The sequence below is a fragment of the Ceraceosorus guamensis genome (genome assembly GCF_003144195.1).
Source record: "Ceraceosorus guamensis strain MCA 4658 unplaced genomic scaffold IE81scaffold_7, whole genome shotgun sequence".
Taxonomy (NCBI): Eukaryota; Fungi; Basidiomycota; class Exobasidiomycetes; order Ceraceosorales; family Ceraceosoraceae; genus Ceraceosorus; species Ceraceosorus guamensis.
The window spans coordinates 268,560-284,260 of record NW_020290002.1 but is presented as its reverse complement, the minus strand read 5'-3'; the positions used below and the strand labels follow the sequence as shown (position 1 = coordinate 284,260).

Sequence of the window (15,701 nt, the reverse complement as noted above, 5' to 3'; positions counted from 1 at the left end):
GGTCGAGGTGGTCGCATCTTACTCACGTGATTTGACGAGTTGATTTGACTTACCCTTTGATGACTTAAGTTCACTCTGACTGCACTCGATAGAGCAGGTAGAATTGGAGATGGCGGCGCTCGGTCATGCTTACGGCGGTGAGCTTCCTCCGTAGACGAGTCCCTGCAGATACATAGCCAAGAGTGCCACATCGCCAAGGGATGCACAGACGCAGCAAAGAATCTTTGAACCTCGGCCGGGTGCTTTTTCTTGCCTTGCCAAGCTGTTCATCTTGATCATCCGTCATTCAAGAGAGCTGCATGTGCATGGCACAAATGCGAATCGATCATCTAGGTTCTAGCTAGGCACAGCTGATGGTGAGGTCTGCGCTGCTAGATGCGTCGCAATCGAGCATCTCGATTGATCGTCGTCGGACTTGCAACGATGTGAGCGGGTGCATTTGGACGGCAAAAGCAGCACACGACGCACTGCATATGCATGGATGCGAGCCACTGAATTGAAAAGAACGGGTGCTGCTCCCATGCTGCTGCATGGTATAGCTACCGCACACCGCCTCGTTATGAGCGCTGGACAGTTGGTGCATAGAGCGGAGTCGGGCGGGCTTCCGGCGCGCAGCTCTTGGTTGCCGCGGCGATGGCTTGGCGCTATCATGCGATGGACACCTTCTGCTGTGACAGAGCGTATACAGTACCACCATCCCGATTGGCATCCTGCTTCGACTTGCGGTCTTGATGCGTGTACAACGCAAGGGAAACGCGACGCGCGAATCTTACTGTTAATGAGCCTCGCAGCGGTCTGATCAAGGTTCATGAAAGACTACAATCGATATCTCCCATCAATCACAATGCTCAATCGTACGAATTGCTGCTATTCTTGCATGGATCCGATGCAGACGAACGTCGCGCGCGCCCCGGCCAGAGCAGGCGAGATGCAACAGCCGTAGAATCGTAAGTCGTCAAATTTAAGCAGGACCAGGTGCACCGCATCGATCGCATGCGTCGGTCGGCGGGTACGTAAGCGTGTGCTACACGCATCGTCCGCTGCACGCTGTTGGTTGAGTGCAGCCGCTTCAGTCTACATGGGATGCAAGATGCTGCTTGTTGACCTTCTATCCGAACGCTCTGCAGCAACAGGGTAGTGCGAAGCGAAAGACCATTCGAGAGGTGATACCAGGTGCGAATGCCTCGCTCTAGCTAGGAGAGCAATTGAATGGAAGGCCGATACCAACTATACTCACACTGCTGATGTTGCTGCTGCTGCATGGCTGATGGTGTCCTTTCTGGCTTTGCCAAGCCATGATGAAGGCAGGCCTGCAAGGGTCCACGCGAAAGCGGCCGCGCCAAGCACACACGCAGGGGCACAGCATGAGTCACGAGTCAAGAAGTCGATTGAGGCGGAGGAGACCTCGATGTTTGTTAAAGCTGCCCAGCAGTCACGATCGGGTTTGCAAGCACACTTGCAGCGCAGCGCAGCGCAGCATGGACTGGCGCGTAGCCCGGCCGACGCGTCCGGAAAACCCCGTTGACGTGCGCGATGATGCGTTTGACACGCATCAGCTACACAGTACATAGTCACACTCGTGACTGGCACCGCGCCATGATTCCAGCAGAGGGAGGGACGATGGCGGTGCATGAGCAGCAATCGCTTGCAAGAAACCTATAGTAGCTGTAGCATGCATGCATCCACATGCCATCTCGTTTAATGCTGTGCGACAGCTGCATGGCCCGCACTATAGGGTCTTTTGCGAGGCACGCACGGCGCCGCGCTAAGAACTTCCAAGCCGCTGCGCCACACAGCTCACGCGTGACTTGCGCTTCTTTTTCGCTTGTTTCCTCTCACATCATCAGCAGCACCTGTGTCCTGTGTCGATCCATTCGTTATTTCGATTTCCATATTCGTGATTGTCGTAATCACTAATATGTCATTCACACTCGCGATGTGGGTGGGACATGCAGTCAAGGTCTTGATGTGGTGATTTGGAGCTGGGCGAGTGCTGCGCCTTGGGAACTGAACTCACACTGAGCTCAGCAGGTCAGATGCACCCCGGGAGACGCGACTCGCTCGCCCTCTTGACCCCCCTTGCCAAGCCAAGCCTAAGCATCCCGTCCGTTGAGGAAACTGCCTTGCCTTGGATTGATGTGATTGGCACACCACGCAGCAACAGGAGGCCGGCGTTCCGAGCGACGCTTGTGCGCACGCGCAAGTCATGCTCGGAGGCCCGGATCGCTGCTCGGTGTTCGTGATTGTACGGCTGTGGTGGACCCGAACTGCGCTCGGTCCGTTCCAGCTGAAAATTTGGGCAACGAACGCCGTGCCGCGGCAAGTTCGAATGATGAGATGCAAATCATGTTTGCAGCATATGTTCGTTCCCAAGTTTGCTGCCGCCAAAGGGATGTGGCTGACCAAGGCCCTGGATAGCAGCGCACCAGCCGTTCTGCTCAGACATGCCCGATGCCTCGACGCTCAAGTGGCAGCGGCATCAGCAGCCACTCCTCATCACCCGTACATTGTCGACTCTGGACTTTCATGTACCTCACCACGACCACGCAATAATCCATACGTCGCCCCCGGGCCGAATCGGCAGATCTTCTTCTTCGCCAGCTCGCCTCTACCTTGCTCCTCCGCTTGAAGCATCCTCGCGTGTCTTCACGTCGCTTTGCGCATATTTGACAGTCGTTGAATTCATCTGTCTGCTCTCTCTTTTCTCTCTCCACTTTCGGGCCCCACACACTCTCCTACGCCTTGTACTGGACCAAGCTCGATTGCATCACTCACCTCGTTGCACCCTCTTCGACTTTCGCCTGTCCATCCGACGATCATCGGGCAACACCACGTCAGCCATTCACAGCTTTGTCTCATCTCCAACCGACGCCCTCGCATACACGACGCACAATTGCCATATCTGCTGTCGGACCTCACCACGCGCTCTCACCAGTGACAAAGTACAACAACCTACACGATCTCTACAGCGCTTGATTGACCAACGCCGATCCACGCCACTGATCGGCAGCAACTGAAACCACTCTCCCAGGCGCCGCTCTAGCTTCCTTCGGCACCAGACAATTGAGCATCATGCATTTCACGGCGCCTATCAAAACAGCTGCCGTGGCTGCCGTCGGTCTCGCTGCCGCAGGTTCTAGCGTCTTGGCTGCCACAATTCAGGATCGAGCGCAATTTGACTCGGCCTACTCTCACCACGCCAACATGATGAGGAGGTCAGTCACTGGCAATGGCAACGATCTTGAAGGTGCGTACTCGTTATATGTGGACCACTTGATGGTTATCGCTCATCCCTTGCGTCGCCTCGCACAGGTCAAAGCTATGACTACATCATCGTTGGCGGCGGGCTTGCTGGGCTCACGGTGGCATCGCGGCTCTCGGAAGTATCCAACGTTACGGTAGCGGTCATTGAGGCAGGAGGGGATGTGTACGGCGCGGACCAGAACAAGTTCCTGGTGCCTACTGGCAATCTCTACGATTCTGCTGTCAAGACGCAGTACGATTGGCAGTGGCAGACGTCGTCTCAGGCTGGGGCGAATGGCAGGAATTTGGATTGGCCTCGAGGCAAAGTTTTGGGAGGCTCCTCTGCTATCAACGGGTTGTACCTCGTGCGAAGCAATAAGGCGGAGCACGACAGTCTGGCCAGCTTGATCAGTGCGCCGGATATCTGGGGCTGGGACAACATTTTCCGCGCGATGAAGAAGAGCGAAACCTTCGTTCCGCCCACCGGCCGTGTCCGCAACGTCTTGCCCGATCTGCGCTACAACGAAGCCTCGCACGGAAGCTCAGGACCCATCCACCACAGCTGGCCAGGTGCCGCGTTCCCGACCACAAATGACTTTCTGCAATCCATGGCGAATACCGGAACACCCATCTCGGACGATGCGTACGGCGGCAGCAGTTCTGGCGCCTTCGTAGCCACTAGCGCAATCAATCCCCAAGACAACTGGCATCGCAGTTTTGCGCGAAACGGGTACCTCGACCCGGCACAAAACAGACCCAACCTGCACGTGCTCACGGGCCACCAGGTAACTAGAGTTCTGCTGGATTCGTCGGACCCAGCAAACATCCGAGCGACCGGTGTCCAATATGCGGCGTCACGAGGAGCAGATGTCAAGACGGTCAATGCCAACCGTGAGGTGATCGTCAGCGGTGGTTCTGTCAACACGCCTCAGATTTTGCAGCTCTCTGGCATCGGTAACCAGCAGCACCTCGCTTCCATCGGCGTGGACACCGTCATCGACCTGCCTGGTGTCGGCGAGAATCTCAACGACCACGTCGTCACTTCCGTCGCTTGGGCTCCCCAGGGCAACGTCGAGATGCCTGCACAAGCGGTGACGGGCAATGCTGTTGCCGACTCCTACGTCAACGCCGCCACCGGCTACACGACGATGAACACTCTGCTAGGCAACTACACTGCTGAGCTGGTCCAGCAAGCCAGAGCACAGATGGCTCAAGCAGACGCAGCTTCCGATGCTCGCGATGAGGTCAAACGAGCATGGAACGTTACGCGCGAAGCTCAATTGCAGGCCGTGTTTAGCGAAGGCAGTGCCATTGGTGCTATTGAGCTCCTGTGGGCCTATGTGTTCGGCTCAATGCAGGTCCAGGTCGCTCTGCAGCACCCGATGAGTCGAGGCTACGTCCGCGCAACATCCAACGACCCCTTCACTGCGCCAGAGATCAATCCCAACGTCTTTGGCGTCAATTTCGATCTCGCACTCATGCGGGAGGGTTTGAAGCTGGCCAGGCGTGTGGGTAACGCTCAACCCCTGTCGAACAGTCTTGGAAATGAGAACAGCCCCGGCACAAATGTCCAGGCGGACAACGACTTCGAGACGTATGCCAGGAATAGCGTGGGCACAGAGTACCATCCTTCTTCGACCTCTTCCATGCTGCCGCGAGAAGATGGAGGTGTGGTGGATGCGAACCTCATGGTGTACGGTACCTCGAACCTGCGCGTTGTCGACGCTTCCATCCTCTCTTCGCCCCTTTCGTGCCACCTCATGGCACCACTGTACGGAGCAGCAGAGGTGGCTGCGGAGATTATCGTGGCGCATGCTCAAGGCAGGGGCTACACTGGATCTGCACCGCCCAGATCGGACAACGACTCGGCGGGTCAGACGGACGGCGCACCTGGCGCTACGGGCGGACCCGGCTCCAACAACGGCAACGGCAGCGGCAGCGGCAATGGCACTAGTGCTCTTGCTAGACCCACCACCTACCTGGGCGCTCTCTTAGCTGTGATTATCGCCTCCTTGTTGCTGTGATGGCCTTTAAACAGGCTTCTCACACACTGGCCCTCAGCAATAGACTTGGCGCCTCCAGCACCACGCCAGCACATCTACGGACTTTGCTACAGAAACACAACCCCAAGGACAATCAAAAGACTTGCATTCTCTGTTCCCGCATCTCTTCGCACATACCATGACGCAACGCATACTTTCTTCCACCCACCCAGCGATGCGCACCTCTTTCACCCTTTCGCTCGTCTTGTGATTCTTCCTCACCTTCGCCTTGGCGGAACATGTGCAGCATAATCGCATCGACCCTGATCGAATTCTCGTGCGAGGCGGGCGCGTGACAATCGTCTTGCCGGGCACGCAACTGAAAAGCGAATGCACGAAGAAGCGAGACTGGTCACTATGGACGTGTTGCTCTCATGTCAAGCGGCCATCAAGGACATTGAAAGCGAATGGGGAGAGAGCGAGAGCGAGTGGTGAGAAAGGTTTTGTATCGCGTTTGTTGCATTGGGAAAAGACTTGTGATCGGGGCATGGCGTCTACAGATTAGCATTGGGCGGCTTTTGCGTTGGCGACGCATCCGATCCTCGAGCATATCCGCGCTCCTCGCTGTCCGCAGCTGGTTCCGAGGTGAAGTCATCCCACGGTCTGACGGGCTGAGCAGCTCTAGAAGGTTGCAGGCCAGCCTTGAAGACATTGACGTCGGTAATTTCCACCTCTGTCGACGCTTCTCTCCTCGATTGCTCCTTCGCCACATCATCTTCAGCCATGTCTGCTTCGGCGGGGTTTTCGGTAGCGAGCTTGTCGATCGTAGCCATCAGCTGAGCCGTCTTTGCTTCGTCGATCGGAGGGTCTGCTCGAGTCAGATTGGCCCTCGTGTACTCCTTGACCATCTCTACGTTGGGCTGCTGAGCCTTGAGCGCAGCAAATTCGTCTTCGCTAATGGGAATACCACTGCTTCTCGCTACCTCGCGCAGTCTCTCCCCAGCTTGCACGCCGAAGCGCTGCGGCTTGACCTGAGATCGCAAATGCACGCACACCTTGGATCTGGTCGGGCTCGAGTGGTGAATGTACGTGTTGAACAGATCCACCACATCTCGCTTTGCGAGTTTGCGGAGCGAAGCGACGTCCACGTCTCGCTGCAGGAAGTCGTAGTATCCGGAATGAATGTGGAACCAGAAGCGACTCGACTCCTCGTACAGGTTTTTAGGCACCTCAAGCTTCTTGTGGATCAGGCTCTCGCGCTGCGCCAAAAATTCGCTCTCACTCAAACCTTCCAAGTGCGCCTTGAATTGGTCCAAGAAGGCATCGATGCGGGATTCGACGTAACGAGAATCCCTCTCGGACTGGACCAAGATGCGGAAGCCCATGCTGCCAATCGTCTTGCGGGGGCTGCTGAACACCAAGTAGCCGAGCTGTTCCTTGGTGCGAAGCTGATCAAAGACGGGCTCGGAAGCGATCTGAGCGAGCAGAGCAAGAGTGGCTCGCTGCTTGAAGTCCACTGGGTCTCCGATCTGGCAGTAGTACTCGACAGAAGAGTTGACGTTGTCAACATTGGCGACCTCCCGCGACCATGAGAAGTTGCATGGTCTCGGCAATATGAGAGAGCGATGGGACACAAGCTCGCTCGCAGCCAGGGGCTTTGGCGCGAGAATATCCTCAGCAAGAGCCATGAGCTCACCCGCTCGTGCCGGCGTGACATTTCCGTGCGCGAGCGTCTCGATGTGCAGGCGACCAAGGAGATCAGGGAGGAAACGCTGCAGATCGTCGGGCGTCAAGAGCTCTAGTTCGACTAGCTTTTCCTCTGCTGTCCACATGCGCTCGACTAAAAGGTACGTCATGTAGTAGTTGGCGTGCTGATATGGTGCCTCTAGGCTGAAATTTTGGTAGCCTCGTCGAACAGAGTCCTTGATGATGTCGAAACGCTTGGGATCCACTTTGAATTTGGCAATCTCCTCGAGGATGTAGCGACAAAGAACGGGAAGCTTGTGGCTGTATCCGTCGACGCTCAGACCGATACCATCAGCTTGCGATTCGATGTTGTATCCAAGACCGGCAAGCTCGGCGTCGTAGGAGTACTCCGTCAGCGCATCCTTGACAAGCTCTACGAATACGCGGGACTTTACGGCGTTGTTTGGAGTCGCATCGATGAGCGGACTGCGAAGAAGCATGAACAAATTGGCTTTGGGCATGAGGAATTGGTCATCGCGCTTGTGCCACAAACGACCCAGCGGCGTGTTGCTTAAAAGCGTTGGGCGCTTTGTGGGTCTGTAGCCTGGCTGGCGGAAAGCCTCGACGCTTGCCACTTCAAGGTCGGACGGCACAAAGTCGTTGCGTTTGGGCAACGCCAGTCCTTCCGACACATGACCATTGCTTGGCCTCAACAGCGTCTCAGGCAAGGTGGTGAGCTTGTACTCTGTTCCATACCACTTCTCCCTCGCTGCCCAGTCCTTTGATCCATCCGGCATGTTTTGCGCAGCTACCGTAATTCGGCAATTGGCGGGGGTGAGGCAGTCGATGGTCTTGCGAATGAGATCTTGATCGAACTCGCGCGTCAAGTAAGGGCCGGAGAGGACCCACTCGCGAGGGAATGGCATTTGCATCTGAGTCGCCAGAGCTGACGCATAAGATGCTGGCGGGACTTTCTCCTTGAAGCGGTAGGCCAGGTCGCAAAGCTGCTGCACCTCCTTGAAGGACCACTCGGGAACAGCGGAAGCGCGCAGCAAGTCAATGTATTGGAAGATGCCTTGGACGACTTCCTGGTAGTTTTGCAGTCCGCTTTGTGTGAGGTCGACGCTGATCTTGAAGAATTCGAAGCCGTCCGCTCCATTCGTAGCCCCAGCGCTGAGGTGATTCGCCCAGCCTTTGGCTTTGAGATGAGATAGGATCGATCCCACACCTTCGTGTCCCACGAAGTGGCTCACGATCTGACCAGGCTTGGAGCGGAAATGAGGTCCTTGATCAGGAATGGGAAAGGTCACATCGAGCAGGCGAATGTCCTTGACGCTACGGAAGAAGACCTGAGTCTGCAATTGCTCCGCTCCGAGCGGAGAGCCTGGGAAAGTAGGGGCTGCCACGCCTTTGTTGCGAACGCCAGAGAACTTGTCCACCACCCAGTGTGTCAATTGATCGAGGCTCTCTGCATAGCAAGGCATGCAGACGTGGTGAGCAATCCGCTTGTTGACTGCGCGTGTTCTGCTTTGTTCGCCAACGAAAAGAGCATGCCGCTCTGACCTCCGCTCTGCACTTCGACTCACCTCTGCCGAGAACGACCAACCGCATGACATTGGCGCTGTAGTACTTGTCGTGGAACTTGAGCAGCTCGTCCCGGACGTCCATGCCTTTGCCTTTCGGATCATCCCACAGCGTCTTGAGATTGCCCGTTCCGAAGTGCGAGTAAGGATGCCGAGGGTCGCTCAAGCTCTTTTCGAGCTGAAAAGACCGCCAAGCATCGCTTTGCAGATTCTTCTTGTGCTCCGAATCGACAGCTCTGATTTCCCGCTCGGTGCAGCCTGGATCAAAAAGCGGGCTTATAAAGAATTGGGAGAAGCGGTCGAGAGCGCCTTCGAGATGGGAGTGGCCCACGTCGAAAAAGTAGTTGGTGTTCTCCATGCCGGTGTATGCGTTCGAAGCACCGCTGTTGTTGGACAGGTACTCGCTGTACTCATTCTCCCTCGGGTACTTTTGGGTTCCCATGAAAAGCAGATGCTCGCAAAAGTGAGCCAAGCCCTGCAGCTCTTCCGGGTCCGACAAGTGTCCGACGCGAACGTCCATCGCTGCGCTTGCCTTGTCGGTCTCTGTGTCGTGAATCACGAGCGCCTCGAGACCGTTTGCTAGCCTGATGAGCCGATAGGATCTGTCATCTTGACCGCTCAGCTCCAGCGGCCTGGTAAAGACGGCATAGGATGCTGCGTCGTTGCCGTCAACACTGGGAGTGATCTCGAACCCGGGGGGTAGAGATTCCAAAGGAGCAGAACCGGAAATGGAAGTGGTAGCGGCCGTAGCCAGTGCTCGAGAGCTGCCGGGCGCGCGCGATGCTTCCGACATTTCGCTGGGGTGGGGGCGATGGGACGATAATAAGCGATGGGTTACGTATCGGCGACATGGACGCCATCAAGCGATGGGATGAATCCACATTGGCTTGGCACTCACCTGTGGAGCTTGATACGAGTCGCGTCGGTTGCGGCGTGGCTTGATTGGTCGCGAGTGCGAGTTGCGCGACGTGCCCGGTCGATCGGACCCGTATCGCCAGGCGCAGAGCGAGGTGAAGAGGTCGAAAGCTGCTTGGCGTGAAGCGAAGCGGGAGTCAAGCTAGCTCGAAGAAGAGAATCTAGAGCGATGCGAGCGGCAGACGAGACTGGTGATGCGGAAGAAGGTGTGCGATGAGCAGCGGCGGCAGTCCTGGCGAAGATTCGAGGAAGACCTCGCGCCGCGGATAACCGAAGAGGTAGCATGCGCGTAGGCCGATGCGCAGTCGCGATCGAGTCCCCAGCAGTCGCGTGAGTCGTGAGTCTCCTTTTGAGTCACAAGTCTTCTACGGTCGCGAGCGTACTTCGGTGCCCGTTGTCAAGGTGATTGCAGACTGCGTGCTGCAGAGAGGGATGCACTGAAGCTGCAGCTATTGATATAGGCGGAAGAGCGGGGCAGAGCTTATTGTGATTCGCAATCTCTGAGACTGATTGATGAAAGCTGAGAGCTTGGCAGCTGATGCTTGCTTGCTGTTTTGCTTGCTTGCTTGCCATGCAGGTTTGGCGAGGTTATATGGACGGCGCCGCGAGGCGGATGAGTGTGCTGTAGGTGAGGGATGGAAAGTGGAGCTGCGCAGTCAAGTCTCGATCCTCGTCCGTTTATTGCTGTTCTGCTCGTCTCGGCGTCACGAGAATGTGAGTTAATGTAGAATAGGTTCTTCTCAAACCTGGAGCGCGGCAAGCGAAGTCCCGTATATGCAGGCTGGCAACAGCTAGAAAGGACGCGCGGCCGCTGCTGCTGCGCCTAAATGAGAGACAAAGGGGTGAAAGTGTGCTTGCTGCTATAGCTGCTGGCGCTGCACAAACGCAGAGGTTCCCGGCAAGCGCTTACGTGTTTGCTGTCGCGGCTGATGGATCGAGTTACAATAGTGAAAGGTTTGCTGTGATTCGTTTGTTCACGTTGCTGTCTATCCCGTGCGCGCATACATATGTGTACGGTATAGCTGCTGCTGCGAAGCGGGCGCCACAAAGTCGGGCAGGGCGCAGCAGACATCAAACAGCATGCAGCAACGCGCGGTGAACGGCGTCTGCGTTCGCCGTATATAGTGAGCCGTTGCATTCACCTTCAGAGCTGGAGAGAGTCGCGACATCGATTCAAGTCACGACTCGTGACTACACGATTCATGCGCGTGACCCGCTGCTGCTGTGTGAAACACCCCGTCGCACACGTCATCGCAGGTCTCATATGCGCTCCGAAAACTCAAGATCACGTGGAGCTCACAGCGCCCCCTGCAGCCATGCAGCATCGATGCTATATATGAGCGCGGTTTCTATTATGACTGGATGCTTGACACGCAACGTCGACCGACATGTCTCTCGGCTTCGGGCTCAGCGTAGCTAATCACGAACGCCATGCTCAACGGCAGCCTCGGTTCTCAATGACGACAGCTTTCGCCGATCGTGTTAGAACTTTGCATGCCTGTGCGGCATCGCAATCTGAATCTTGATGATTCCAAGCGCGGTTGCAAATCCTTTGTCCACCGCGCAGCAGTTCTCGGCCGGTAGAAGGCGAGCATTGTATCGCGCAAGCGCAGCGCGGCTATGTCAATTTAGCCGCAATCACGAGTTGAACAACCACGCCAAGGCTGATCGACAAAGGCATTCCTTATTCACCTCTCGCAGTCTTCGACGCTCTCCTCGAGAAAGCACGATAGTCACCATTCGTTGATTCGCTCACATACTCGCGCGAAGAGGCATCCCTCCTCAGCCTGTGGTGGCACACACAAGCTGAGCTTTGCTACCTCTTCTTCGAGCTATCGTCTCCTGCAAGCGAATCCATGATGTTCCGTTCGGCTGCGGAGCATCGCACATCCGTCAGAAGTCGCCCCTAGCCAGCTCAGAGATGGCAGATCCGAGCGGCGCCAAGGTACGATCTTCTCCTGTCAGCGCAGAAGCGACCCTCGCGTCATCAGCTGAAAGTCTGAAATGGCACGTCTTGGGTGTATTCGCTGCGGCTGCAGCCCTTCTGTCGCTTTGGGTTGATTCAGTCTCGCTACCAACGTGGCTCTGTAACATCTTCGCCATCTGCTTCACCCTATTCGCTTTTACAGCGATACCAGCATCGGTCGTAGTCCTTGCTTACCTGGCAGACCAACGCCAACTTCTCCGCACTCGTGATGAGCCTCGCCTTGACGGGTCATCTCGACCACAGCTTTCGTTCACTCAACCCACCGCGTGGGCCAAGCTTCGTCGGGATATCAACAGACCTCGACCTCCCACCTCATCTTTGTGGCCAGCGAGCAAGCCCCTGAGCGATGTTGCGGATACCATAATCAAGTGGACCATCCGCGACTTCGTCTCTCCGTGGCATACGCCTCTTACAGCGCGTAGTGGTTCGGGCGGTGAAGTGACGTCCAGCAATTTCTTGCGTGCTGTGGACCGCGCTCTGCGGCATGTCCTGCGCACGCTGGGCGAAAGTGGATCTCGGCTCGACCTGTCAACCCTCGTTGTCCGCGGAGTCTTGCCGAAAGTGACAAGTCACATCAGTGTGCACCGCAAAGCTGTGCTCCGACTCCATGGACCTCCTCTGGCAGGGGCAGGGGACCCGAACCAGCTTTCAGGAGACTCAACTACGGACATTTTCCTTGCAAAGGCGTACGAGGCCTGCGGAGGCTCGCTGCATGCTGCTGTCGCATCAACCTCGACGCTAGACACTCGACACACCGAACAAGCTCATTTGCGCTCCAGCGCCGAACGTATCCTGGCCGTGCTGTTGCCTGAGGAAGAGCTTCGCAGCCCAGCTGTGCGCATCGTCGCACGGGAACTTCTCGCCTGCACTGTCCTCGCGCCGCTGGTCGACTCTTTGTCGGACCCAGACACCATCAACTCGATGCTCGAGCATCAGGCTTCTGTCGCACTGCAAGAGCAGAAGCTGATCACCCAGCTCCGTGAGACGTTGGACAGAGAGCAAATGCACTCGCGCACCAGAGGCGGCAAGGACTCGCATCTCTCGTCTTACAACGACGTCGCTCTCAGTGACCGGATCAAGCGTGGCCCCGCGTCAGGAATACCCTCCCCTCTCGCCATTCGTAGCATGGACGAGGCACAAGCTCGTCGGCTCAAGACCGCTCTCGTGCGCGAAGCTAACAAGATGCAGAGTGTCACCGGCGGGAGCGGCTTGCAAACAGACTCGACACGGCAGTACAAGCGTATGAAAGAGGGCATCGTGGCTGTCGATGCTCGGCTTGCCCAGCTCGATAATGTCAAGTCTGAGGCTGTTGCCAAAGCCTTGCCAGCGGACGACGTGCCAAAGCACATGGAACTCGACACCACTTTTGACCCGGCTCCAGTCACTCTGCAGACCGTTCTCAAGAATTCGCTCGCTTTGTCTCATTTCCTAGAGTGGATGGAACGTCGAGGCGCAGGTCAGCTCGTGCAATGCTGGATGTCGATGTCCGTCTTTCGACAGCCGCTCGAGGAGGTCGATAGCGATGCCGAAGAAGAAGATGCCGCGCGCCATTCGGCTCGGTCCCAGAACGCTTCGCGAGATGCTCTTGACGTTCTCCTCGCGGACCTGCGACCGTTCGTGGACCACTACTTCTCAGGACTCACCTGCATCAATATCCGAGACAAAGAAGCGGTCATTAGGGCTACGCAAGAGTCGTCTAAGCCTAACGCTGTCATGACGCACACAGAATTGAAAGCGGCACGGAGGAGCGTCCTTAAGGCTCATCATCAGATAGAGATGGAGCTCCTTGAAGAATACTGGCCAAGCTTTGTTCGAAGCCGCGCTTTCGCACGAGCTAGGCGAGAGCTTGCACGCGACACCGGCTCGGACGCACGGCAGCTGCATACTTCTCAAGCTATCACGTCCGCTGATCGTTCGCGACGAAGCATCGACGACGAAACAGTGGAACAAGCAATGGATCGAAGCATGCATTCTGCTGACCTCTTTGGGCACGAGCCGATCCACCGAACGCGGTCCGCTTCGCTCGCGCTTCCAACACAAGCCGGCACTGAGCCTCTTGCAAGAACTCGCGGCATTTCGAAGGTCGCCAGGAAAGGCAGCCGTGCAACACACAATCTCGACCTTTTGATTGGCGGTGCTGGTACTGTTCGCAGCCCGAGCGAAAGGCCTCCGCTTTTCCGCGAGAGTCTGTTTGAGGATGGAGAGGCTGATGATAGTGCAGACCAGAATGACACCGAAGAAGCGCCACTCACCCTTCGAGCAGACCGGATGGACGCTTTGGCCGATGCCCTTGCTAACCTCATCGCCGATGATGGTGCGATCGCTACATCCGGTGAACGGGTGCTGTCGCACCTGACTAGCACGCATGCAAGTAACGTGAATAGCTCAAGCTGCTCTTCATGGGCGGCGCGTCCCTCTTACAGAACCGGTACAAGGGGATCAGCAACAGCAAAGCAAGACTTGCGCCCTGCATTCAAAAGATCGTCGAGTGGACCTATTTCGGATGGGCCTCGCTCCAGCCAACGTGACAGAGTCTTTGGTGACGCCGACAATCCTGACAAGAGCGCGAGCTCCTGTGTCTCAGGAGAAGGCGATGCAGTGCCGCTCGGCGAACCTAGTGCAGCTCCTTCATCCTCTACTGCTAACCATTCTGCGGGGGCGGGGGCGGTGCCGATTGCTGAGTCAGAGCTCGCTTTCGACTTTGTACGTGAGCATACCAGACTCTGCGCGGATGAGGAGCGCGTACGGCGCCAGCATGAGCTGCTGTCGGCCCTCATTCGCAAAGCAGAACTTACCGGCGCTGGTGTCAAGGAGCTGCGGCTATTGACACAGAGCCAGAAAGCAGCGGCTCGTGATCTCAGCCAGCTTTCACTAGCCCACGCTGAGCTGCGGGAGCGCAAGGCACGTTCGAGCCTTGTGATGGGATTGGTTGATGTCTCGATACCGTTTGAAAGTATCATGGCTGCAGAAGTGGGCGCAAAAGATTTTGCAGTGTATCACATCCAGGTCGATAAATTCTCGGCAAGGTCACAGGTGACGGAAGAAGACGCGCGGGAAGACCCACAAGAGGCACGCCCTGTCGAGAGCGGCTGGGTTGTTGCGCGTCGCTACAGCGAGTTTGCGGCCTTGAACGACCACCTCTCCAAGCGCTTCTCTGAAGTACATCGCGCGAAAAGCCTGTTCCCCAGCAAGCGAATAGTGGTCTTCTCACCATCGCCTCTAGTCGAAGGACGTCGGCAATCGCTAGAGAATTGGCTCAGGGTAAGTCTGTCTCCATTGTCGATGACCTCGCGATGCTCATTCGTCGTGTTCCTCCATTTTCTCAGGCCTTGCTCCTTATACCCACTATCTGCACAAGCCCAGAGCTCGAAGCATTTCTAAATCCAGCGCAGATGCACGTCCTCCAGACGACGCTTGAAGCCGCCGTCAAAAGCTCGGGCATGGCTACAGCACCAACGCTCAGCGACAGGAGCATTGCGTCGCCGATGGATGCCGCCTTTGAGATGGTTGTCGGCCTCACTGACTCTTTGGGCATCCCTTTGCCGGCCATCGTGAGCAGTCGCCAATTTCTGACAGCCGGACTTGTCGGCCGCACTATGGGATCGACACCTGTGCCCGAGTCGCCGCTGCAGGCAGAGTCACAAGGCGAGATGACATCGACGCCTTTTACAGAGCCCATATGTGCGCTGCTGTTTGAGGTGTTCCAGCTCAGCGAAAAAGACCAGTGGTTCAGACGACAATCGCTCGTGATCGTGCTACAGCAAGCCCTGGGCGGCACCATCGAGCGGTCAGTCTCCGTTGTGCTTTGACCAATGCGGGGGGTTCAATCTGAACGCTCCTTCTCCCGACTCAACACCACAGCAAAATTCGCGAAGCCTTTTCGAGCGGAACCTCTCCTTTGGCAATGACGCGCCACTTGACGAAAGTGCGCGAGAATATATGGCCAAATGGTAGCTTGAAGAAGCCCGCGCCAGTCCGAAGTCAAGCTGAGAAAGACTCGCTCAGGATCAATTCGCTTCGACAGTGCTACGCATTGGTACCGGACATAGCCGCGAGCTTCATGGGCAAAGAGAACGCGCGAAAGGGGGCGCGCGATGTGCACTCTGTCTTGCAGAGCAAGCGCTTGAACAAGTCTCTGATATACTCTGTGCTCGATCTCTTGCTCGACGAGTTGGTGGAGAAGTCGAGGCAAACGCCCGTGTAGGGGCGCACCATTGCATTGCCCCTTTGCAATTGATCTTCACCAGTCAAGACTATCACGAATGCCTAGATTGTCGACACCATGATGGACGCTGTGGACAATGT

At 56.5% G+C, this 15,701-nt stretch overlaps 3 protein-coding genes across 3 annotated transcripts; 2 read left to right on the top strand and 1 right to left on the bottom strand.

Moving 5' to 3' along the window:
• The first annotated feature begins 2,976 nt into the window (after positions 1-2,976).
• On the top strand, positions 2,977-5,480 carry IE81DRAFT_226694 (alcohol oxidase). The gene is made up of 2 exons (XM_025511097.1): positions 2,977-3,247; positions 3,313-5,480. The coding sequence occupies exons 1-2, from the start codon at positions 3,073-3,075 to the stop codon at positions 5,265-5,267; spliced, it is 2,130 nt and encodes a 709-aa protein (XP_025372202.1). The 5' UTR covers positions 2,977-3,072; the 3' UTR covers positions 5,268-5,480.
• A 299-nt stretch (positions 5,481-5,779) lies between these two features.
• IE81DRAFT_345095 (hypothetical protein) lies at positions 5,780-9,694 on the bottom strand (the record flags this gene model as incomplete). Its single annotated transcript, XM_025515880.1, has 3 exons — positions 5,780-8,379; positions 8,498-9,291; positions 9,393-9,694. 3 exons carry the CDS (start codon positions 9,692-9,694, stop codon positions 5,780-5,782), a joined length of 3,696 nt encoding a protein of 1,231 aa, XP_025372201.1.
• A 1,413-nt stretch (positions 9,695-11,107) lies between these two features.
• IE81DRAFT_320634 (hypothetical protein) lies at positions 11,108-15,685 on the top strand. Its single transcript, XM_025513086.1, has 3 exons — positions 11,108-14,657; positions 14,723-15,183; positions 15,258-15,685. The coding sequence occupies exons 1-3, from the start codon at positions 11,331-11,333 to the stop codon at positions 15,598-15,600; spliced, it is 4,131 nt and encodes a 1,376-aa protein (XP_025372200.1). The 5' UTR covers positions 11,108-11,330; the 3' UTR covers positions 15,601-15,685.
• The last annotated feature ends 16 nt before the right edge of the window (positions 15,686-15,701 follow it).

Bases quoted from the DNA above. Each gene is read 5' to 3' on its own strand.
- IE81DRAFT_226694 (XM_025511097.1), top strand. From the start codon at position 3,073: ATGCATTTCACGGCGCCTATCAAAACAGCTGCCGTGGCTGCCGTCGGT. The intron at 3,248-3,312 runs GTGCGTACTCGT...CGCCTCGCACAG, and splicing joins CAATGGCAACGATCTTGAAG to GTCAAAGCTATGACTACATC.
- IE81DRAFT_320634 (XM_025513086.1), top strand. From the start codon at position 11,331: ATGGCAGATCCGAGCGGCGCCAAGGTACGATCTTCTCCTGTCAGCGCA. The intron at 14,658-14,722 runs GTAAGTCTGTCT...CCATTTTCTCAG, and splicing joins CGCTAGAGAATTGGCTCAGG to GCCTTGCTCCTTATACCCAC. The intron at 15,184-15,257 runs GTCAGTCTCCGT...TCAACACCACAG, and splicing joins CTGGGCGGCACCATCGAGCG to CAAAATTCGCGAAGCCTTTT.